The sequence below is a fragment of the Archocentrus centrarchus genome, chromosome 12 (genome assembly GCF_007364275.1).
Source record: "Archocentrus centrarchus isolate MPI-CPG fArcCen1 chromosome 12, fArcCen1, whole genome shotgun sequence".
Taxonomy (NCBI): Eukaryota; Metazoa; Chordata; class Actinopteri; order Cichliformes; family Cichlidae; genus Archocentrus; species Archocentrus centrarchus.
Window position 1 is genome coordinate 25833941 of NC_044357.1, and position 25179 is coordinate 25859119.

The window sequence follows — 25179 nt, forward strand, 5'->3', positions numbered from 1 at the left end:
TGCGTTTTCATCAAGAAATGTAAAAATATAGAGTGTTTTTCCATTTCCTTGTACATGCGTTTTCATCAAGAAATGTATAAATTTTCTTTTTCCTTTTCCTTACGCATGCGTTTTCATCAAGAAATATAAATGTTTTGTTTTGCCTTTTCCTCCTGCTCTTTTTCCTTTACCGTATGCATTTCTGCCTCATTATGCAAATGAGGAGGGCTGCCTTCTTGCTCCAGCTCCTCTGCTATTGGTCAACAAACAAGAAGGAGCAGGATCCATGTGCAGATCGATTGTGCATGCCTGGGTCTTTGACTTGTTGCAGAAATTTAGAGGAAGTGAACCCTTAGCAGAGATGTCTCAGGCAATTGCAGAAGAATTAAGGCACCTTGCTAGCTTAGCTGAAAGCAATACTGTCACTGATGACTATTTATTGTTTCGCGTGGATATTTTGAATGAGAGGCTACTGCATTTAGCTGCAGACACGGATAGTGAAGCTGACCCATTAGTTCTCCAGATTCTGGAGGAGGTGGCGTGTCGCTTGCACAAGTCTGTGTACCACACAAGAACTGTTGGAAGACCTGGATATTTGCTGCCCGCTGAAGCCTTGGAATCGTTTTTGCTTGTGGGTCTGTCAGTAAAGGATATTGCGGAACTTTTTGGGGTCAGTGAAAGAACAGTTCACCGGCGGATGGCAGACTATGGTGTTAGGTAAGTACGTGTTGTGTTTCTGTTGCTACTTTGAACTCAGTAGTATTTTCTATTTTCATTATAGTTCCAAATTGTAGCGGAACATCTGTTATGTATTCAACTGTACACATAGTGACTTAATATGTATGGTAAGCCTTTAACCTGTACTAGTATAGTTCAGTTTTGAATTATGAGCTGTGTTCTTCATATTAAAATATATTAATTTTGTGTGAGGGTGTAGACCGCATCAGCAGAATAATTACGAATGTGTGTTAATATCCACCATTACACGGCACTTCCACATAGCTCTTATGGTACTAATTCTCTTAAAATGTGTAATACATTAGTGTCAGAAATCCGGTCTGGTCAATTTTCAATCACTGTGGTGAACCTCACTTTCAGCAAATAGTGTGACTGTATTTTGGAGCTGTCAAAAGTATTTAGCATTAGCTGTATATTTAATGACATAATATGAATGGTCAAAACCTATGTGTTTGCTAAAGAAACACATAGTCAATTGTTTTCTACTGACTAGACATTGTGTATTATTTTTTTCTCGTAGAGTATCGGATTTATTCAGCAACATCGGAGATGATGAGTTGGATGGAGTTGTGCGAGACATTCTAAGTTATCATCCCAATACAGGATACAAGATGATGTTGGGCTACTTGAATGCTCGAGGTATTCACATCCAAAGTAAGTCTATAACAGATGTGCTTATGATGGCGCTGATAAGCACCTATTGCAGTTGTAGACATAATGTGCTGTATGACAGATAGCTCATTGTTTATCACTTCTATGCAAAGTAACAAGGATACACACACACACAAAAAAACACGATTGAAAGGAAAAATTTTTTTTCAAATTTATAGCAATCACATGGTAATAATCTAATGCCCTCTTAACTGTCCTGAAGACACCAGTGTCCTCATGGACCCATTGACTTGCATGTACATGTTTTCAGATAACAGTTGATGGGTTAAATTTTCTTTTTGATTCTGTTCATCACCTCCAAATCAAACATGTTTTAATTATGGTCTCATTCATTTTTCAAGGAAGACGAGTGCAAGAAGCAATGCGCCATGTGGACCAGCAGGGAATTTTGATGCGCACATTCCAGCTTCAAACTGTTCAGCGTAGAAGATACTCTGTTCCAGCTCCAAACAGTTTGTGGCACATAGATGGTAACCATAAACTTATAAGGTCAGACTTACTTGTTTGATCAAACAAGAACAATACTTAAGATACTTCCTGGACAAAGAGAAATAACTTCTGTATTAAAATAAATAGACTAGAGAAATTCTGGAGTGATGGATTAGTGTCAGAGGGGTAACAAGTTAAATCATCATAAATCAAGTGTAAAAAATTTCCCTGTGCTATAGCAACCATCTCACATAAAACTGTTTTGGTCAAGAAAACGAAGTCACTCTGCTTCTGAAGCGTCAAACGTATTGTTTGTATGAAGCATTTAAAATAATTTATAATAATACATTGTATTCATGTATGTTCATAAAAATGGTTTCAGAAAAATGCTTTGAGCGGTCATGGTCAGAGATTAATGTAATGCTTTAAACAAAAGAGGAAGCAAATTGACATTACAATTACATGCAGTCTTCTAAAGTATTAGTTATAGTGTTTCCATTTTTATAGAACAGAAAATCAGGAACTCTAATGATTAATACTAGACAAATTAGTTGCCTTAAGAAACAGACTTAACAAGGACACCAACAAACTCAATGAGATTAAAGTCAGATAACATTGTTTTCTCTAGAGAAAAATGGACTCTTTAGGAAACAACCCTGTGGTTTGGCATGTCCATATTTACCTTCTTAATAAGTGATGGACACTGCAGAATAAGAGCACTGAAGTTATGATTTGTATTTGCTTTGGATGCCAGGCCTAAATTCAGCAAACACGAGTGTTACAAATTATCTAGTATTAGTGTTTGTTTTTGTTTAATGCTGAACTTAGTGTTTTATATCAGGCATCTTGTTTGGCAGCTAAGGGGTGTTTAGGAATATATATATTGAGCCATTGGTGGCAGTTATTTTTCAGTTACATTGATACCTGTCTGTGTTTGAAACAGATTGTGCCGTATTGGACAAACTGTAAAGAATGTGTAGTGTGCTTCAGCATTAAAGTCACAGTAGCTGTCCTCCTGTGTTCGTCCTCTGATCAGAGTGTCTGTGTGGATTAGGTGCTCCAGCAAATGCTCCCATAGCAACATACAGTCCTACCTCTCCACAGTAAGACTGTTAAACTATGTTACTGTACCAGTGCTAATCAAAACTTTTTTTGTTGTCTGTACAGATGGCGAATTGTTGTTCACGGGGGCATTGATGGCTTTAGCCGCCTCATTGTTTACCTGACTGCTGCCACCAACAATCGTGCCACAACAGTGCTTAACAGCTTTCTTGAAGCTGTGAATACATATGGAGTGCCATCACATGTTCGTTCTGACAAAGGAGGAGAGAATGTACAAGTGGCACACTTCATGGTCTCAACCAGAGGCCCAAACAGAAACTCTCACCTAACTGGAAGAAGCACACATAACCAGAGGTATTTACCTTACAGTCTTTGTGTGCTCTCCATGTTTTTTTTATCCAGACTATTTCCATAAAAGTTGGTACATTGTAAATACAGTTCGATTTACTTTACTCTACCAGGAAGATATCGCAGGAGCATATCACCCCAGTTCTAAAGTCCTTCCACTGGCTCCCTGCAGCTCACAGAATAGACTTTAAAATACTTCTGTTAGATTATAAATCACACAAAACCTTAGCAACAAAAATACATTAAAGACATGTTGTCATTGTGTCAACCTTCCAGACCACTCAGGTCTTCTGGTTGTAGTCTAGTCTGCATCCCCAGAACCAGAACAAAACATGGAGAAGCAGCATTCAGTTTTTTATGCTCCTCTAACCTGGAACAAACTTCAGGAAAAATACAAAACAGCTGACACATTTTTTCAATAAAGGCTATAAATCCACCTGTCTAGAGTTGCCTTTGATTAACAGTAACTGGAACATTTATCAACAAATTTGATGTAGGTTATTTTCTAAGAGTACATTTAAAAAATTTTAAGGTTTATTCCTATTTCATACTTGGTTACTGGATTATGTTTTATTGGTGTAAAGCACTTCAGCTTCCTTGTTGCTGAAATGTTGTATACAACTCAACTTCACTTAATGTCCTACTATTTATACTGATCAAATCAAAACATTTTTTACTTATATTTCCACTCATTGTTTAACAAATTCTAATCATTATTATTTTATGAGTTGTAGGTCTATATATAAGTGCATGATGACAACCTAGTTCTGCACCTTTTCCACACTAATACCTTTTCTTTTCTATCCAGGATTGAAAGGTTGTGGAGAGATGTATTTGGGGGAGTGTTGGATCTGTTTTACACTACTTTCTGCTACCTGGAGACTGAGGGCCTACTTCACACAGACAATGAGGTGCACTTGTATGCATTACACTGGGCCTTTCTACCTCAGCTCAACAGACATCTGCAGTTTTTCAAGGACGGCTGGAACAACCACAAACTACGCACAGAAGGGAACCAATCACCACTACTGTTGTGGTCTCAAAACCAACGTGAAGGTCACGACCCCGCACAGGTTGGTTTTATTAATGCCACTCTAGAAAGTGAAATTATTTTTTTTTGTCCAAACACACAAAAGTGCGTGTAATTTGGATGTAATTTACATCATGCTTTCAAAAATATTGTGTAGGTTGACCTCCAATATGGTATTGACTGGGAGAGTCCATATGGTCGCCATCATGATGGGGTGACAGTGCCAGAGGTTGAGCTTCCACGGCCTTTGACTCAGGTGGAATTTGAAACACTACCAGATCCAACTGGCTTGTTTTCAAATGTGATTAATGTTTATCAACAGACAATTGATGTACTGACTGTAATATTTGGAAATATTTAGGTTACAGCTACCAAAGACATTTGCTTGATAGAGAGTAGTTGCAAGTTTGTTTTTTTGAAATGTATACACATTCCTTTTTGGTGAGGGTAGTTGCTTCTCATCAACATGTGTCTGTGCCTCTTCTGGCATAACAACTGTGACATTTAGATCTTTGTAATAGAAATGACAGTTTTTCTGTTCAAATTGTTTTTTTTTATTCAATATTTGCTGTGAAGATACAATATATCAGGTCAGGCATCTTGTATCCAAACGTGAACATTGACCTGTTTTGCACAGATATGTATATATGTAATAAAATCACTGTTATGAAACCATTTCAGCTTTCATTAAGAATTCGTTGATAATATCAGATTTAACCGTTTGTAATTAAGCTATGTCTATTCATGACTTTGTTGGTCTAATCTCTTTTTTTAAGCAAATGTTTTCAGAAAACGTCCTACAATAATATGGAACTGTTTTTATAGTTGATCAGAACAACAACAACGCTGAGTACTGTCAAATTCTAATACATAATTAACAAGTGGATTATTCCAGAATATCCATATCTATCAAGAGACTGAACCATAAGAACAATTTAAAAGTAATAATACCAATAACCAACAACATTCGTTGTTTAAATGGCCCTGCTTAAATCTGACCAAAACCAGAATAGGCCGAAGAAATGCTTGCCATAAGGTCTTGGTGGAAGTCTTCATAGTTTTTGTGGTTTTTGGATAGCTTCAAAGTCAGGAAGCAAGTGGACGACTGTGGGAGACTGCAGTCAATAACTTCGACCTCGAGATTGGAGCATACCACACCCCAGCCAGTCCAGAATGTTAGTAAACTCTTGAGGATGTCTGATGTTCCTTTTATGACACAAATGAATGTATTATGTTAGCAAGATTATTTACATGTTCATAATTCACTTTCCAAAAGCATATATAAAGTGTATTGAAAAATGTATAATCTTTGCTTACCATTTTCTATGAATCTTCGGAGGAAGCTCATGATCAGACAGTGATCATCCAACGAGAGTATGTCTTCATCTATATCTTCATCTTTAGGCCAGTTTATGTTATCGATTACCATCTACAAAAAAGAAATTTCACTGTAAATTACTTGGAATGTAGGTAACTGAAGAAAATGAGAAACTGTGTTAAGGCAGAACTTTTGATGTGTACAGATGTTTGTCTTTCAGTCCAAAAGTGAAAAACACACATAGGAAATACAAGAGTAAGTGTTGGCATGCACTGGGATGTGCTGACAAGCCATCTCAAGTGTACACCACCTCTTGCCCCCAACCGCTGGATGTAGGCACCATCTCCACCCACTAACCTTAATGGATATGCGGGCATATGGGACAGATGGTTATTTGTATGCAGTGTTGGATTCTAATCTTTGCAAAGTAAACTTACCTGTGGGGTTATCTCTGCCTCACTGGCCCTTGGAAAAAGTACTGGCACAGCATCAGGCCTGGAACTGAAAAATTCCCACACACCTGTGTCTTTCAGCCCTCTTCGGATTTGTTTCACCTGTTGTGCTGTTCTTTCCAAAACCTACACATGAAAAAAAAACAATTTCTTTGAAAAAATAAAGCAAACAAATCTTATAAATTTGTTGTGACAAAGACAATGACTTTTGGAAATCGAGAGTAGTTTTTTCATTTTGTAATTCCAGTTGCAGCACTTTTTACATTTACAAAGCTCAGTATGGTCCTGTGGTCATAATGTTCAAGAGATAAGTTCAGCATGTTCTCAAGCTCTGGGGTGCGTGTTTCATATGAGATCCTGAAACCTTGAAATAAAATAACCTTTTTTTTTTTTTTTTAATTGAACTCATAAAATACTGTTGTTTAAAATCTTTGTTTTCAGTGTTATAAAAATTATAAAGCTTAATGAGTGGATTTTTATAATTGTGGAGTTCATTTTTTGAATGTGTGGTTCGAAAAATATAGAGTTGACTATTTCTATAGGCACCATAAAGATTTTCCATCAATTTTGCTATTTTTTTTTTTTTTTTTTTTTAAAAAAAGGACAATCTCTTGCAAAAAAATAACCTTCTGTCAAACAATTTCTTATCATTCCACATTTAAAACCATTATGATGTAGGTATATCAGGTAGGGCTGTCATGATTGCAGTGACTTAAGAACAATACTAGTCTACGTTCACTTTAACAGATTGTGGCCTTTCATCAGATATTGTTTCTGCAGGTACCATAACTTACAGCATGAAGGAGTATTTTTTCTTGGAGCCAATGTCTGTTATTGACTGTAACTCCAGGAAGATCCCATGGCAACGTCAAAGAGAGAACCACGGATTTCTCCTCCTCTGACAAATCCTTTGTTCCCTGTAACTAAGTATTTATTGTAGGAGAAATAAAGCAGTATGGCATCACATGATACATATGCAAACCTAAACATATAGCCCAAAGTACATCTGAAGAATTTTAAAAATGTGCAAATAAAAGAGTTTGTATCTCATGCTATTTACAAAAATTGTCATGAAAAAAAAAAACTTTTGTTGTAGGTCTTGTATTTTCAAAGTAAAACTGAAATTTTACAAACCATTCTTATGACCTCACGGACATCTTGGTCAGCACAATCTGACTCAGTTACAGTGGCTGTTTCTGGTTCCCCTCCAAACAGCACATGGATGATTCCTTGGCTGAGACCAACCAGACAAGGACCACCATTCAGAAAGCTGTGGCCGATAATTCGACCCGCCACCACGAAAAAGTCGCTTTCTAGGAGCAGCCTCGATGTAGAGGGAGTGAGATGGTCCTGCTCACCCTCAAACAGCAATGTCTTCAGTTCTGTCAAACAACAATTGATAATATTAACATAAACAGGTTTTTCTGAACAATCTCCATACCCGCCAATTCAAGAAAATGAAAAAATTAACAACCATACCAGTTTCGTCATCAAGCAAGAATCCATTCTGAAGGTTTGACATGACTATTGAAAGTACATGTCTATTAACACCCTCTCCAATGGCAGCATCACCTAAAAAAAAAAAAGACAAGACAATTTGAAGACAGAAGACAATTGTGGGTCCAAAAATGAAAGCAAACTCTTGCAAGACATTATGTCTCCATCCAGCTGTAGAGTCAAGACTGGACTAATTTCTTTTTGGACACAAAGCAGTCGAGTTTACAAGGGCAGTTGGAGGAGTTGACAGGATTTTTAAAAATAAATGAATATTTTACCTATGAGATGACATCGCAGTGGGCTAGTCCACTGCACCCGTGGCCTTTTGTAGAATCTCAGAATGGCACGGTTCCTTTCCTTCAGGGTATCTCTTAAACTCAGGGTAAATGAAAGGCTCTCTTTATCCTTGTTTGCTTCATGTACTGACTCAATGTACAGCTCAGACGCTTTGGCTGGAACTACTTCTGTAATCCAAGCTTGAAAGAAACATGACCAGAAAAGGCATACAAACTGATTAGTGAATTTAAATTTCAGATTCTATATACATAAAAAAAATAGCCAAAAATCAAAATTATACACAACCATCCATTCCAACCAATCATTTTCTAAATCTGCTTCTTCCATATAGGGTAGCTTGAAACCTGGTGCCTATCTGCTGTTCAACGAGCAAAACATATGCTACATACAACCATGCCAGGTTGCCATTCATTTTCTGACAACACAGACACACAGAAAAAATAGAATAGAATAGAATAGAATAGAATGCCTTTATTGTCATTATACAGGATGTACAATGAGATTGGAGCACCAAAACAAACAAATATGAAATACAAAAAGTACAAAAAAGAGCACCGAAAGGAAGACCCGTGAGCCGCTGCGTCTGTGCGCGCCGCCATCTTGGAACCTGAAAAGAACTATTCATACACCTAGGGCCCTTTTCCTAAATATCTTTCATTGGGACAGTATTTTCAAAGATAATTTTAAGTAAAATAAGGCTTTTGTAAACGTACAGTCGCTTAAAGACAAACCCCTACAGCATGTAAAAAAAAAAAAACAAAAAAAAAAAAACTGTGAACAAGAACTAATTATTTAAAAGTCTCACCTTTACTACTAACTACAGAAGCGCATTGCATTCAAGGTTAAAAAAAAAAAAAACAACAAAAACCTTGTAATTACGAGAAAAAGTGTCATAATTACAAGATCTTGATGTCAACTAATGAGAAACCTATAATAGCGAGATGCAGATCTCATAATTGAGATAACTGGAAACCAGCCATTTACTGCAGCTGCCCAACATTATATGGCACCCTAGTGGCCATGGATTTAAACTGAGTACTAACGTGTTTATTGAGTAATAGACTCGAGTCCTAAGTCTAACCTGTACATGCTACTTACCATGTCCGAGGTCCCTCTGAATATCTGGAGGATTAGGCTGCTGTGTGCTTAGAGCAGTTGAAGGACCAGCTAAAGACAAAACACATGCATAACAAATGAGTTACAAAACATATTTTTAACAGAAATGGGTTTGTTTGAAATGGCAATGGACAGACAGACAAATCTACATAAGATGTTGTTGCTGGTGGTTGCAGATATCACTCTACAAACCCTGATCTGAACCTGTCTCCAGTGTCACCACTATATCTGCAACTTGTTGCCGTGAAGAGCTGCGACTTGCCCCACTGGTGGAAGGGACAGATTCCTCTCCATTCTCACTTTCAGTCTGTCTTTCCCTGTCATCCTGTGATCGTCTTAAGAATCAATTTAACAATCAATTTCAGATTACTGAAGTACTTTTTAACAAGAAATACAAACATTTCAATATGACAAAAAAAAAAAAAAAAATTAATCAGGAACAAGATGTTGGCACATACAAATGAAGTTATTATTAATACTTTTGGGGGTAAACCTCGCCATCTGTGTCTTTATGTCTTTCTCAACAATGTGTTTTATGTGATGGCTTCAGACTATGTGCACCACCTATCTATAAAAACATTATTAGCTATGGATTTGTTGTGGACACAACTTATTGTGGATAGGGAAGTTATACACTATCCATGGAATGTAACTTTGCATTATACAAGTTAACTAACCATCCATACGTAAATACAAGTTTGACTTATCACCTTCCCAAATAACATCAGTTCTGATTCAGCTGTTAATTATTTATCACTTCACTGGAAGGACTAAAGCCTACCGATCTGCATATTGGTATATGAATGTGATTGTGAATGAGTTTATGTGACTGAAGTGTTAAGTTCTTTAAGTGGGTAGTATGTCTGGAAAAGCACTACATAGATTTTGTCCATTTGCATTTATAAAGAAAACCAGGTGTACAGATGAGAACTTTAGATTTGGATCAGTACCTTGAACAAGACTGATTGTGTTACCTTATCTGTGAAAACGGAAATTCCTCTCCACAAAGAAGACATGGCGTCAGTGGTCCAAAATATGTGTTAGAAGGTCCCTCAGTTTCTTCCTACATGTAAAAGTACAAAAAATATATAAAGACTGAAGCCGCACACAAACAGCAGTTTTAAGAAGTAAAACAAATCTACATATACACACTTACATCTCTCTACATCTCTCTCTCTCTACATACATATAACACAGTTGAAAATAACAGCAAATGATTAGCTAAAAGCAGATATATTTACCGGCTCCAAGCTGAGATGGCACTGTAGAGGGCGGATGTAAATTATAGAGTGGTGAATCATAGTGCTTGGTTCCTTCAGATATTGCACACTGTACCCTTCATTTGGGCACTGTATAACAGAGAGCTGGCGGCTCCTTGTGTTACCAGAGCTTTTGAGCAACTCATAGCCACCTGCAGTCCTCAACTTTGGAAAGATTTGATAAAGACAATCTGTTAATTCCTCACAGCTGTGAAAGTCACCTGAAAAATAAACACACAATAGACACACAATATTAAGAAATACCACTTTACCACCAAACTCTGTTATCACTGGAGTCTTTGAATTCCACTGAAAACAAGAAGAACAAATGTTATCTCTGTTTTAATTTTAAAATACGTGGCTTAAGAAAGAGAAAACACATTTCAGTGGAAGTGCACAGCTACACTGTGCTGCTCTAAAAAAAACAGACAACAAGCAGTAAATTTTCAAAATAATTCAGAAAGAGCTTCAGAAGGTTTTCACCAAAATTTTCCTAAAAATTATTCTATGTGTTACCATACAGTCTTGCTTTTTGGAGAGACAGAACCAGGACGTTGTTACACTATAAACATTACATTATGGAAATACAATATTTTTTCTACTGTCTTAGAGCAGCAAAATAGTTCAAGCAACAATAACGTAGATAACATACCTCGGAAACATATGCGCCGCTCACCTAGTCCTGCCCTTTGGAGACATTCCTTCTCTGGTCGCCTCGGAACAACTGTTGAATCTTTTCGCCCAAGGCAACAAAAAATGTGTGTATATGTGGCGAGGCTGACAGTTGCATTGCTGCGTCTTTGATGCCTTCTACTTGATCTGCTTGTAAACAGTCTTGACACCTCAACTGGGGATGGAAATAGTGAAATGTACCTAGCACCACAGTTGCATGTCTTCTCAAGAAATAATTTTCAGCATATATATTAGCTTACCATCAACAGGATGTCGTCCTGCAACATTTGACATTCCAGGTGTTGTTGACACTGTGAATATATTGACATATATGTACAAGAGTAGAAATGTGTAAACTCTTACAAGTATTTGAATGTGTATCTTTAAGCTACCCAACCCTGCAATAAAAGATTACATGGACATGGGTTAAAATGCATCAGATTCTGAATTATAAGATCTCTGTTCACCATCAGTGAATGATTTATCTTGTCAAAGCTACAAATGCACAAATTATACTTATATACAAGGCTACATTCACCTTGCAAGTGTTAAAGCTCATTTAAAGTTGTTGCCTGAAATCCTTTTTTTTTCTTGTTTGCTTGTTTGGTCGGTCATAGTACAATTTAAATGAGACCATTATCAGTTCAGACTGAACATTTCAAGTCCATCACACAGGACTGCATTATAGCAGTGGCTGTAACTGTTTCATTAAGGTAACCAGATTTCTGAAATACAACCAGGAGCCGTTGTACTCTCGACTCATCTTGCCTTTTTTAAAGAAAAGTTTCATTTATATTTTATTTGAGTCCTCATCTTCAGCAAAGCAACCCAAACGATGAAATCGGGGACGTTTCATCATTGTATGCCAATTGGTGAGCGTAAGCTAAGTAAAATCCCCAACTTAAGCATTAAAACTTATAAAAACACTATAAAACACACACGTTGGCTGTTGACTTACAAACATTAAAACAATAACAACTATTCTGCATGTAAAACAAAGACAAGGAGGAAAAAAAAACACTTACTTGTGTTGATCCTTGGCGTTATGGTGGGGCCTCGTGCTTGTGGAGTTGAACCGGCAGATGCTAATAAGATGACAATATGAATAAACTCTATTCTTCGACAAAATTACAAAACTCTACCTAGCTGAAAACTTACCGCGTTTCAACTCATCCAATCTATTTGCAGCTTCCCTTAACAAGTCCGACACAGACCGTCTTTCCGCTCCCTCCATTACAATACGTTGGTTGTTAAAACAGAAGTCAAAGACCCAGGCATGCACAATCGATCTGCACATGGATCCTGCTCCTTCTTGTTTGTTGACCAATAGCAGAGGAGCTGGAGCAAGAAGGCAGCCCTCCTCATTTGCATAATGAGGCAGAAATGCATACGGTAAAGGAAAAAGAGCAGGAGGAAAAGGCAAAACAAAACATTTATATTTCTTGATGAAAACGCATGTACAAGGAAATGGAAAAACACTCTATATTTTTACATTTCTTGATGAAAACGCATGCGTAAGGAAAAGGAAAAAGAAAATTTATACATTTCTTGATGAAAACGCATGCGTAAGGAAAAGGAAAAAGAAAATTTATACATTTCTTGATGAAAACTCGTGTATAAGGAAAAGGAAAAACAAAATATAGACACTATATATATATTTCTGTTTTTATTTCTAATTATGTCAGTTTCGGTCCTCCATACGGTTCACGCTGACTGCCCGAAATGTAACTAGCTGTGCATTTTCTGGATATTTCTATTTATAGGAGTGGCAGTCAACTAGGCACGAATCTTTTCCGCAAAAGTACCGATAGGAATACCATTCTTCACGGCAAATCCTTTCATCCTCCCGCACTCAAAAAGAGTTTACCTATATCACAATTAACAGGATACATCGTATCTGCAGTTCTAATGAAGATTTTATGCTTCAGTTGACAGCTTTATTGAACGCGACTACAAGCCAGAGTGGGTCACAACAGCCCGTGACCACTGCTTGAAGCTTTCTCAGATAGACTGTTTAAACTATACGAAACCTAAAAAGTTTGATTCTAATATTAACTGCATCATACAATACATCATAAACAAGCATTGGCATGTAATCAGTTCAGATCCGACCCTCAAATGTCTCGGCACGCCACCTCGTATAGTGTATTAAAGACCACCTAATCTTAGTAACTTTTTAGTGAGAGCCTCTCTTCCAACTCCCAAACCTGTCCACTTTCTAAATTCTATTTCACCAGGCCACGATCGCTGTGGACACTGCACACACTTTACCTACAAAACCAAGACATTTAATCATCCTCGGTCAGGCAAACTGATATTAAAGGTATTATCACTTGCCAGACCAGCAATGTTATTTATATGCTTAAATGCCCGTGTGGCTTAGCATATATAGGTAAAACCACCAGACCTTTAAAAGTTAGAATCTCTGAACACCGCTCTAACATTCGTAATCACGATACCAGGAGTTTGGTTGCTCTTCATTTCATGCACGCTTCGCATGTGTCTGCTCTTCAGTATCTAGGCATTGAAGCCATTCAACCTCTACACCGGGGTGGTGATGTAAACAGTTTACTATTAAAACAGGAGGCATATTGGATTTACACTTTAGACACACTTGCCCCTTATGGACTCAATGAAGAGTTTGATTTGAGACCCTTTAAATACACACCTAGGGTGTGTATTTAAGCCCCCAGTCTTTGCCTACATGTTGTTTTGTTGTCCTGGCTGTGTGTCATTCTGCATGCTACTGTTTAGTTCTGGCACTGGTTCAGCCCTGTATAGCCTTGTTTATTTTTTCCTGCTTTCTGGGTCCACCCTCATCAGCTACATAGCAACACCATGCCACATGGTGCTCCCTTTTTTTCCTGTTTCACTGATTGATTTTTCTTTCTTCCAAGGTTGCAAACTGCAGCACCCCACATGAGTCATCTTGGGGACTGGATTGCAGGTTGTGGTGTCCCCAGTGTCTTCATTGCCACACTGCTGGATCTTAAGAGAATAAGGGGAGAGATTTGTTGTCACCTTGGCCTCTGTATACATAATGCATACATTTTCAGTGAGGCAACCTGTCTAAACCATTTCTTGCTTACCAAGTCACTGATAGTAATTGACTAGACTTTAAAATTTGTATAACTCTTGTCAACCAATCATTGTAGTCCAGAATTCCTATTAAATTCATGAAGATACAAATTTTAATGTGTTTGGTTCTTTTTTTGGTGTTTTTAATCCTGTATTTAACAAAGCAAGAGGTGGACCACACATTTGAAGAGCTGCTGGTCTTTGTCACTGGGGCTGACTGCCCGCCACCTCTGGGTTTCCCACAGTCCTGCACCATTGACTTCTACGACTAGGAGCCAGGGATGTGCCGCATACCATATGCGTCAACGTGCAGGCTGTGCCTTTACCTCCCAAGAGCTGTTGCAGATGACAGACAATTTAAAGAACTTATGTACACAGCACTAAAAGGATCCCTTGGGTTTGGAAAGGCATAGCTGTGCATTTCTATGACCTGATGACGCATTAATTTGCACAACTGTCTTCTTTTTTTTCGTTTTTCCTTTGCACTTTTTCCCTTACAAATGTTCCTGTTTATGTTGTATTTGTAGTTATGGTTCTGTTTTGACAACAGTGCATTGTTTTATTATGTTTATGTTGTCAGATACACTGCAGTTCTCGTTTCATTAAACAATGCAGACTTCTCTGCATAGAATTTTGAAGATGAGTGGAACTGCTTTCAGTAACGCTTGTGGTTACAGTAACAAGTTCAGTAAATGTCTGATCCAGATGTAATGCTTTGGTTCAGATAATGACACAGATGTCAGTAGGTGGTAGCACAACTTCAGTTCAGCTTTAGGGTAAGATTATTCAGAATATTGCATGTGCAGCATATTGCCCTACCGATGTGGGCGCAGGAGAGACAAGCAACTAAAATTAAAATGCACAAAAAGAACAGAAGTAACATCAAAGGCATTCAGAAAGGTCATTCTTGGAAAAGAAGCACTGTTGAGATGCAAGGCCTTGCGTCTCAGTTGATTGGATTTAGTAAAACATCCTGGTGAACATTCGTAGCTGAGATTTAAATTATCTATGTAGCAGACATCAACACAGCGGCTAACCTGATGAAGACCATGGAGAGGCTCATCCTGCACCACCTCCGCCCACTGGTGAGCTCAGCGCTGGACCCCCTGCAGTTCGCCTACCAGCCCGGCATCGGGGTGGATGACGCCGTCATCTAGCTGCTGCACAGATCCCTCTCTCACCTACAGCAGGCGGGGAACACTGTGAGGGTCATGTTCTTTGACTTCTCCAGTGCTTTCAACACCATCCAGCCTGCACTGTTGAGAGGGAAGATGGAGGGAGCCGGAGTGGACAGGCAGCTGACGGCATGGACCATTGACTACCTCACCAACAGACCACAGTATGTGAGGTGCCATGACTGTGTGTCTGATGTGGTAGTCTGCAGCAGGGCACGGTCCTCTCACCCTTTCTCTTCAGTCTGTACACCTCAGACTTCAGGTACAACTCAGACCACTGCCACCTACAGAAGTTCTCAGATGATACGGCCATCATCGGATGTGTATCAGATGGGAACGACCAGGAATACAGGGGGGTCATCAGTGACTTTGTCTGCTGGTGTGACAACAACGCACTCCAAATCAACGCCAGCAAGACGAAGGAGATGATCATAGACTTCAGGAGGAAGCCACCGCCTACAGCACCGGTGAACATCCAGGGAAAGGACATTGAGACAGTGGTCTCCTACAAGTACCTGGGTGTTCATCTCAATAACAAGCTGGACTGGAGTACAAACACAGACGTCCTGTATAAGAAGGGCCAGAGTCGACTCCACCTGCTGAGGAGACTGAGGTCCTTTGGTGTCTGCAGGACTCTGTTAAAGACCTTTTATGACACAGTGGTAGCATCTGCCCTTTTCTATGCAGTGGCCTGCTGGGGGGGGTGGATGCACCGAAGGGGACAGGAGCAGGATCGACAAACTGGTGTGGAGGTCTAGCTCTGTGTTGGGATGTCCTCTGGAGTCTGTGATGGTGATGGGTGAGAGGAGGATGTTAGCAAAGCTGACATCCATCATGAACAACCTCCATCACCCTCTGCATGAGACCGTGGGTGAACTGAGCAGCTCCTTCAGTCAGAGACTGAAACATCCTCGCTGCAGGAAGGAGCGCTTTCAGAGCTCCTTCATCCCAACAGCAGTTAGACTGTATAACACATCATAATGTCACTTTACCTCCTCTGCCATCACTTTATCCTTACAGTCCAAATACATTTTATTTATTACTCTCACCCATATAATGCATACCGTGTATGCTGTGTACCTACAAATGTATATAATGTTTTGATATCTGTATATAGTGTTTTGATGTGTGTGTATATGTGTGTATATGTATATTTTATGTATATAGTGCTCATGTATATGTGTATAGTGTTTTTCTATTTTATTTTATTCTATTCTATTTTTAGTTCATTTGTTTTTACTTATCCTTTACATTTTTTCTCTGTACTGACCAGCAGACCACAGGTGGTACGAGTGGGTCACCTCACCTCATCCTCCCTCACCCTCAACACTGGATCCCCCCAAGGCTGTGTGCTCAGCCCTCTGCTGTACTCACTGTACACCCATGACTGCGAGGCCACGTCAGAGTCCAACGTCATCATCAAGTTTGCTGACGACACTGCTGTTGTGGGACTAATCTCTCACAATGAGGAGACAGCCTACAGGAGAGAGGTCTCCTGCCTGGAGAACTGGTGCCAGGAGAACCACCTCCTGCTCAACGTCAGCAAAACGAAGGAACTGATCGTGGACTTCAGCAGGAAGCAGCAGAGGGACTACCATCCACTTGTCATCAGTGGTGCTGAGGTGGAAAGAGTGGACACTTTCAAATACCTGGGAGTGACCATCTCACAGGACCTGTCCTGGACTCATCACATAAACATCACTGTGAAGAAGGCCAGACAGCGTCTCTACCTCCTCAGGCGGCTGAGAGACTTCAAGCTCCCACTCAAGGTGCTCAGGAACTTTTACACCTGCACCATCGAGAGCATCATGCGTGGGAGCATCACCACCTGGATGGGAAACTGCACCAAGCAGGACTTCATGGCCCTAAAAAGGGTGGTTCGTTCAGCTGAACGGACCATCAGAACCACCCTCCCCAACCTGCAGGACATTTACACCAAGCAGTGCAGGCTGAGGGCCATGAAGATCCTAAAACAGCCCAGCCACCCCGGACACTCTCTCTTCTCCCTGCTCCCATCAGGCCGGCGTTACCGCTGCCTGAGGACTAAGACTGAAAGGTTGAAGAAGAGTTTTTACCCACAAGCCATCCGTCTGCTCAACTCTGAGCCCTAACTGGACCATTATTGCACAGTGTAAATATTATAATTTATAAAAGTGTGTATAGTGTATAGTATATAGAGTATAGTGTATAGTGTGAATTACTTTTTTTTATTTTTATTCTTCTTATTTATATGTGTGTGTATATATGGTTGCAGGTACAAAATACATTTCACTGTGCATTGTACTGTGTATAACTGTGCATGTGACAAATAAACACTATCTTATCTTATCTTATCTGTAATGCGCAAATTTCCCCGTCGTGGGATCATTAAAGTTTTATCTTATCTTAGTAAGTGTTTAACAATGAAGATGTGGGGAGACTATGAACACCGTTAATCAGGTTTAGCACAAAACACAGAACAGTAACATTTTATAGACAACTTCTGGTTTCCCTGTCATTCAACAGCTGCCTGATGTGAACAAGATGCCCTTGATTAAAATTTCAAGGATTTGAGGTAATAAAGTGAATCCTTGAGCAGAAAATCAGTTGATATGATTTCCTCTAATCTTGAGGAATTGATGTATTTTGTGGTTTTTGAGAAATATCTGGGAATTCAACTTTTTTCATGTAGTCTTCATGGGATTGCATCCTGTAACACTGAGGATCCTCAGTCATTTTTGGCCATGATATATGTTCAATTAAATTTATATAGCAACATATCAAAAGTTACCTCAAGATACCTTATATTTATATTTTCGTACATATGCAAATTCTGTTGAACATGTGAATGTGTACATTGTCTAAATAGTCTTGTCTGCATATTGTGTTGTTTGTAAATTGTAGAGAGCTAACAACAGCCGGAAACAAATTCCTTGTGTGTGAAAACATACTTGGTGAATAAAACTGATTCTGATTTAAGGTAAAGACCCTATAATACACTACAATCAATGCACTTATCAAATATGCAGGACCGCTCTTTTGCATTTGTTCAATATTTCTAAAATTAGAAACATCCTTTCTCAGAGTGATGCTGAAAAGCTCATTCATGCATTTATTACTTCTAGGCTGGACTATTGTAATTCATTATTATCAGGCTGTCCTAAAAGCTCCCTGAAAAGCCTTCAGCTGATCCAAAATGCTGCAGCTAGAGTACTGACAGGGACTAGAAAGAGAGAGCAGATTTCTCCCATATTGGCTTCTCTTCATTGGCTCCCTGTTAAATCTAGAATAGAATTTAAAATTCTTCTCCTCACCTACAAGGTCTTCAATAATCAGGCACCATCTTATCTCAAAGACCTCATAGTACCATATCACCCCAACAGAGTGTGTTTTCTTAACATTTGCTGCAGTTAACAATCTTTACATAAAACTATGAAGTTTTAGACAAAATAGAAAAATATAAATATTAAAAGCTCAACAGTCCTCAGTTCGCTGAGCTGTAGGCCTATCTCACACTTTAAGTGGCATCTTGTTAGAGATGCAAGTATTTGATGGATCCTGCAATTTAAGATCATAAAACTGGTCAAAATGTAGTTTTTAGTGAATTTCTGAATCAGGGAGCAGATTGTAAAAATGTGTTCTGACTACATTTCATATAGAAAGATATTCACACCTATGCAAAATGCAGAGCAGTGACATTTAAATGAAATTCTACCCAGATGAGGCACACACTTGTTAATTATCAAAGTGAAGACAGTGATCTCTTGGACTATGATTGCCGCAGGACAATAAAACAATTCTGTTGAGCAACTGGCTCAGTCTTAAACCACTGGTTTGCATTTGTTGTTATCCCTGCTGACCTTGTATTAATCATAAATCTTTTTCTGTCATTTTACATTTGTCTTGGTTCTTGCAGGACTGTCTGCTTGCCTGTTACATCTTTGATATCTAATAATAATTGGTCTTTGCCTCTTCACTGGTGCTACAGTCAGACTCTTAAGTGCTTCTCTCTGTGTTCTAGGTTCAGTTGCTAACCCTAACTTCTGCAAACTCATCTGCTTTTCCTCTCTCCATCATGCCAAGCCACCTCAGCTTTCTCCTGCCTCAAACTGACAACGATGAACAGAAATTGCAAAATGTCTTGAAGACTGAAAGATTCAAAAAGCTTTATTGTCATTCTTCTCATGTAAAACATGACAGGAACAAAAATGAGATTCTGGTGTGCCTCCATTGCAAGTTGCTTTAAAAAAATACATTAAAAGATATTTACAGATAAACAGAATAATTGGAGAAATGGAATATAATAGACGACTAGGTACAAAGAAAAAGTGGTCTGGTAGCTGAGCAGTTCACACTGATATTCAGTGGTGGACAGTAACGAAGTACAAATACTTCGTTACTGTACTTAAGTAGATTTTTCAGGTATCTGTACTTTACTTGAGTATTTATTTTTCTGACAACTTTGTACTTTTACTCCCTACATTTTTACACAAGTATCTGTACTTTCTACTTCTTACATTTTCAAAACAAGCTCGTTACTTTAGGTTTAACACGTCTGAGAAACGTTTGCATTTCCGGTCAGTGCGGGAGCCGGGCTTTGATTGCGAGCGGTTTTTTTCTTGGAAGGGGCAACAACAAGGTGGGGGGCAGGGAACAGACACCCCACACGGTAGAGGGAGGGGCTCCTGCAACGCTCGCTCGGAGACCAGAAAGAGCCAGAGGAAGTTGCGCTTTACACAGAGGCTGCACGCCAGAACGGTGAGGAAAATAAATGACAGAAAACGTAAGGACAACAAAAGTGTCTGTGTTTGTCACACAGTGTGTCTGCGAGCTAAAAGAACAGCTGCTGTATTTCAGGGAGAGCAAAGAATGAGCGATAACTTCACTCAGATGGAGAAAGATGGAAGAAAGAGGTAGAAACGTCCTCCAAGGAGCTACTTTTACTTTCTTACTTTGAGTAGATTTCAGAGCCTGTACTTTTTTACTTTTACTTGAGTACAGACGTTGAACCAGTACTTCAACTTTTACCAGAGTAGTTTCTAACACTCTGAAAAGACTTTCAGACGGCATCGAAGCGATTCATAGTTTATAGTGTGGGTGGGGTGCTATAGTCGGACGGTGGAAGTAATACTTCGAGGACCTCCTGAATCCCACTGACACGCCTTCTGTAGTGGAAGCAGAGTCTGGGGACGAGGGAGATGACTTGACCATCACTGGGGGTGAGGTCACTGAGGTAGTTAAACAACTCCTTGGTGGCAAGGCCCCTGGGGTGGATGAGATTCGCCCTGAGTTCCTGAAGGCTCTGGATGTTGTAGGGCTGTCTCCATGCGATGTTGCCTCTGCAACATCGCATGGAGATCTGGGGCAGTGCCAATGGATTGGCAGACCGGGGTGGTGGTCCCCATCTTTAAGAAGGGAGACCGGAGGGTGTGCTCCAACTTTCGGGGGATCACACTCCTCAGCCTCCCCGGTAAGGTCTATGCCAGGGTGCTGGAAAGGAGGGTGCGTCCGTTAGTCGAACCTCGGATCCAGGAGGAACAATGCGGTTTTCGACCTGGTCGCAGAACGCTGGACCAGCTCTTTATCCTCTCAAGGATATTCGAGTGTGCGTGGGAGTTTGCCCAACCAGTCTACATGTGCTTTGTGGACTTGGAGAAGGCATTCGACCGTGTCCCTCGGGGTATCCTTTGGGAGGTTCTGCGGGAGTATGGGGTGTCTGGCCCATTGTTGCGGGCCATTCAGTCTTTGTACAACCGCAGTGAGAGCTTGGTCCGTATAGCCGGTAATAAGTCGGATTCGTTTCCTGTGGGTGTTGGACTCCGTCAGGGCTGCCCTTTGTCACCGATTCTGTTCATAATTTTTATGGACAGAATTTCTAGGCGTAGCCAGGTGGCGGAAGGCTTCTTCCATGGTGGCCTCAGAGTCTCATCTCTGCTTTTTGCGGATGATGCGGTTCTGTTGGCTTCATCAGGGGGGGGCCTCCAGCTCGCAGTGGAACGGTTCACAGCCGAGTGTGAAGCGGCTGGCATGAGAATCAGCACCTCTAAATCTGAGGCCATGGTCCTCAGCCGGAAAAAGGTGGAGTGCCATCTCCGGCTCAGGAACGAGTTCTTGCCCCAAGTGGAGGAGTTCAAGTATCTCGGGGTCTTGTTCACGAGTGACGGGAGAAGGGAACGGGAGATCGACAGGCGGATCGGGGCTGCTTCTGCAGTGATGCGGACGCTGCACCGGTCTGTCGTGGTGAAGAGAGAGCTTAGTGTAAAAGCGAAGCTCTCGATTTACTGGTCGATCTACGTTCCTACCCTCACCTATGGCCACGAGCTTTGGGTAGTGACCGAAAGAATAAGATCGCGAATACAAGCGGCAGAAATGAGTTTCCTTTGAAGGGTGGCTGGCCTCTCCCTTAGAGATAAGGTGAGGAGTGCGGCCATCCGGGAGGGGCTCAGAGTAGAGCCGCTGCTCCTCCACATCGAAAGGAGCCAGTTGAGGTGGCTCGGGCATCTGATTAGGATGCCTCCTGGCCGCCTCTTAGGTGAGGTGTTCCGGGCATGTCCCACTGGGAGGAGGCCCCGTGGTAGACCCAGGACACGCTGGAGGGATTATATCTCTCGGTTGGCCTGGGAACGCCTTGGGGTCCCTCCGGATGAGCTGGAGGAGGTGGCTGGGGAGAGGGAAGCCTGGGCTTCTTTGCTTAGGCTCCTGCCCCCGCGACCCGGCCCCGGATAAGCGGAAGAGAATGGATGGATGGATGGATGGATGGATAGTTTTTAACACAAGTATTTGTACTTCTACTTAAGTACAGAATGTCAGTACTTTGGCCACCACTGATGATATTACACATCATTTTTTCCTGAAAATTATGTGCACTAGCTGTTTTAAATGTATAAGTCTGTCAGTTCTTACAAAGATCACAACAGGCTTGTATAGACAGCATGTGTATATGGAACCACCACTGTTTCATTTTCATTCAAATGTGTGTGCGTACTAAGAACACAGCCACCAGTGACTCTACAGTGGTTTGTTTTTTTTAAACTATCAGATGGACAGACTGTCTACTGTGGACTCATTTGACTTCCTGGTTACCACAGTCTCCCAGGATATGAAGTGAATGTGTCACATGGATATTAGGAAGAAGGCCCAGCAGAGGTTGTACTTTCAGCACCAGCTGAAGAAGTTCAACATCAGGAGCTGCTCATAATCTTCTACACCTCCATCATCCAGCCTGCCCTGTACATTCTCTGGTTTGGATCGGCCACCAAACAGGACAGGAACAGACTGCAACGGACAATCGGTCTCCAGAGAAGATCAGTGGGACCAACTTGCCCTGCATTCTGGACTCAGAGCTGTCCAGAGCCACAGAAGAGTCGGGCAGCATCACCGCAGACCCTCACACTCTGCACAGGAACCGCTCCGACTGCTTCCCTCTGGTGGGCACTGCTGAGCTCTGACTGCCAAAACTACCAGACATAATAACCCTCTGACTCATCTACCTCTTCGTGCTCATTTGCACACTCACATCTGTAAACTGTAGTTTATGTATATATATTTCTAATTTGTACTTTTCAGCATGTGTGTGTTTGTGTATGTATGTAAATTTAGTTTTGCTTTTGCTAAACTTAATGTAATGCCCAAGGGAAAATGACCAAAATCACATTCCTAGTATGTTTATGCATACATGGGTATTGTTGTATTCAGTTGAGAAAAAAACATTTCATATGTTATCATCTGATAGTGAAGGTGTTACATGACACAGGACTTTGACATATTTGTAGTAGTCTTGTGGTTTGACTCCAAAATAAGCAGGCTATACCAATTACAATTTTTTTTTCATTAAATTAAAAATATCTTTAGCACTCCTCACTCATCTATGCATGTTAGCATGTAGAGCTAATTTGTAAAAGCTATAGTTATTGACCAATGATGGCCGTTCTCTGCACTCAAGGATCAATTGAGTTAAACAGTGCAGTGAGGAGCAGGGTTATAAGAGTTTTGGATTTTACATTATTGTTTAGTTTCAGTTAGTTTTTCCTTTTGTTTCTCTAATTCAGTTAGTTTTAATTCGTTTTCAGAGTGGTTTTGCTCGTTTTTATTAGTTTTTATTTTAGGTTTAATGCTTAGTTTTAGTTTTGTTTTCGTTAGTTTCAGTATTAGTTTTAGTATTTTCATACTTTGTCAGGTGCAAGATTCAATGCGCAAAAGTGACTATTGTGTAATAAAAGCTCAACAAAAGATACCATAAAGAAATATATTCAACAACCAACAGTTCACAGACAGAAGCACTACATGCTAAATGTGTAATAATTAGGACACACATGAACATCAACAGGGAGAAACAAAGAAAAACTGATTAGACTTGCAGGGTCTTTGCAGCCTCTGTACACAACCTACAGAAGTGTCCGACCTCATGGCCGCATTTATGCTTGTGTAGCTGTGTGTGTTGTGTGTGTTAATTACCTTGTGGTCGTGTGCTTCGGTGCCAGCTGGGACTTTTTTTGGTCCTCGCTCTTTGTGCTCAGTTTTCTGGCTGCAAACATATTTGTCCCTGTTTTTCCACTTCCTTCATTTCCTCACGTCCATTCCGACAGCAGCCTCCCTCCAGGAATTTGCTGACATTTGTGAGTCCTTATACTGATGCTTAGATTATTATTCCTGATTGTTATTCTCTCACTGATAAAGTAGACGGAAACGCACAAGAACTGAACAGGTTCATCACAGCGTTGCAGCAGTGTGGATCCGCTCTGAACCCGGTCGGCTCAGAGCGACTCTGCCGCTTTCTTGTGCACACGCACGCACACAGCTGCCCGACGGCGCTCCCAGCTTAAACTCGGAGAGCGGAAAAACGATCAATCCACAATAATTTCAGTTAGTTTTAGTTAGTTTTTTAAACTCACAATACAGTTTTAGTTAGTTATCGTTTTTTCCTTTTAATTGTAGTTTTTATTTATTTCAGTTAACGACAATGTTTTTTCAATTTCAGTTTTCGTTATTTCGTTCGTTTTCGTTAACTATAATAACCCTGGTGAGGAGTCAGACCTGCATATCTTTTACCTGCATGTGCCAAGAGTCAAAAATAACAATGCTGCTAAGATTATTAAATTCCAAGGCAATTATTATACAGTGGCACTAATATAAGTAGAGCAACACTACAGAATGGATAGAGTGGGCCAAGCAGGCAGTTACACTGCAGAAAAGTGACTCTGTGATGAACTAGTGTGGTCTGACCTGATCGGCTTGCCATACAAGTCAGGGCTCAATGCGGTGTCTATGTATGTGTGTCTCTGGTTCAGTCAACACTGAGTTCTCCCTGAGTCAGAGTGTGTGTGAGTGAAGAGGAGACACCATGGCAACGGGTAAATAAAGGCGGAGCCTCCATTTTAATCCGATGACGGAGGATCGCACGTGTAAGCGTGGAGCATGACGAGTCACTTTATCCGGCCTGACCCACTCTGACATCATCACAGACAGAATAACAGTTTATCAAATATCTCATTTCTTTATAATATCTGCTGTCAGAGATTTTACCCGAACTGTCCTCCTGTTAAAATCTGTCTTGACTGTTTTTATGTGCCTGCTCTGCGCTTTGATAATGAAATTTACAGCAGTGATGTTTGATATTCTCACTTCTCTGTGGCGTTGTTGGTCAACATTTATCCAATAAAGAAACAGAGGCTAAAAAATGATTCAAAATGTTTGTTTTTCTGGCTGGTTCATCTGTAGTTGGTGCGTTTATGTTAATTTATGGTCAGTTTCTGCACTAAACCTTAAAATACCAGTACTGCTGAGCAGAGCGCACAAATGCAACACTTATTTCACAGCACAATAAAGCACAACAAAATTCAGAATATATAATTATTTGGATTTTTATTTGATATCTATCTATCTATATATATATATATATATCTATATATATATATATATATATATATATATAGATATATATATATATATATATATATATATTGTACCCAATATATATATATATATACATATGTGTATATATATGTCTCTCTGTCTCTCACATATATTAGAGATAGAGAAAGAGAGAGAGAGAGATCAAATAAACATCCAAATAAAAATC

At 40.0% G+C, this 25179-nt stretch overlaps 3 protein-coding genes across 3 annotated transcripts; 1 reads left to right on the forward strand and 2 right to left on the reverse strand.

Moving 5' to 3' along the window:
• The first annotated feature begins 247 nt into the window (after positions 1-247).
• Positions 248-4848, forward strand: LOC115789669 (uncharacterized). Its single transcript, XM_030743181.1, has 6 exons — positions 248-696; positions 1238-1371; positions 1731-1878; positions 2986-3234; positions 4037-4301; positions 4416-4848. Exons 1-6 carry the CDS (start codon positions 266-268, stop codon positions 4617-4619), a joined length of 1431 nt encoding a protein of 476 aa, XP_030599041.1. The 5' UTR covers positions 248-265; the 3' UTR covers positions 4620-4848.
• A 21-nt stretch (positions 4849-4869) lies between these two features.
• On the reverse strand, positions 4870-9250 carry LOC115789670 (uncharacterized). The gene is made up of 9 exons (XM_030743182.1): positions 9131-9250; positions 8921-8989; positions 7804-8001; positions 7508-7600; positions 7163-7410; positions 6823-6951; positions 6014-6154; positions 5576-5687; positions 4870-5464 (listed from the first exon to the last, which is right to left on the reverse strand). Exons 4-9 carry the CDS (start codon positions 7548-7550, stop codon positions 5247-5249), a joined length of 891 nt encoding a protein of 296 aa, XP_030599042.1. The 5' UTR covers positions 7551-7600; positions 7804-8001; positions 8921-8989; positions 9131-9250; the 3' UTR covers positions 4870-5246.
• A 905-nt stretch (positions 9251-10155) lies between these two features.
• LOC115789782 (uncharacterized) lies at positions 10156-12267 on the reverse strand. Its single transcript, XM_030743295.1, has 5 exons — positions 12028-12267; positions 11895-11954; positions 11130-11180; positions 10850-11044; positions 10156-10418 (listed from the first exon to the last, which is right to left on the reverse strand). The coding sequence occupies exons 1-5, from the start codon at positions 12164-12166 to the stop codon at positions 10156-10158; spliced, it is 708 nt and encodes a 235-aa protein (XP_030599155.1). The 5' UTR covers positions 12167-12267.
• Between the last annotated feature and the right edge of the window lie 12912 nt (positions 12268-25179).

What these genes read in the sequence shown, in the direction of transcription:
- LOC115789670 (XM_030743182.1), bottom strand. Translation starts at nt 7,550, where the DNA reads ATGTCAAACCTTCAGAATGGATTCTTGCTTGATGACGAAACTG. An exon ending in CTTGCTTGATGACGAAACTG is followed by an intron (nt 7,411 to 7,507) that starts GTATGGTTGTTA and finishes GTTGTTTGACAG; the next exon opens with AACTGAAGACATTGCTGTTT. An exon ending in AGGCAGAGATAACCCCACAG is followed by an intron (nt 5,688 to 6,013) that starts GTAAGTTTACTT and finishes TCTTTTTTGTAG; the next exon opens with ATGGTAATCGATAACATAAA.
- LOC115789669 (XM_030743181.1), top strand. Translation starts at nt 266, where the DNA reads ATGTGCAGATCGATTGTGCATGCCTGGGTCTTTGACTTGTTGCAGAAA. An exon ending in TCGAGGTATTCACATCCAAA is followed by an intron (nt 1,372 to 1,730) that starts GTAAGTCTATAA and finishes TCATTTTTCAAG; the next exon opens with GAAGACGAGTGCAAGAAGCA. An exon ending in AGAAGCACACATAACCAGAG is followed by an intron (nt 3,235 to 4,036) that starts GTATTTACCTTA and finishes TTTTCTATCCAG; the next exon opens with GATTGAAAGGTTGTGGAGAG.
- LOC115789782 (XM_030743295.1), bottom strand. Translation starts at nt 12,166, where the DNA reads ATGTGCAGATCGATTGTGCATGCCTGGGTCTTTGACTTCTGTTTTAAC. An exon ending in ATTGGATGAGTTGAAACGCG is followed by an intron (nt 11,955 to 12,027) that starts GTAAGTTTTCAG and finishes TCATCTTATTAG; the next exon opens with CATCTGCCGGTTCAACTCCA. An exon ending in AACGCCAAGGATCAACACAA is followed by an intron (nt 11,181 to 11,894) that starts GTAAGTGTTTTT and finishes ATATATTCACAG; the next exon opens with TGTCAACAACACCTGGAATG.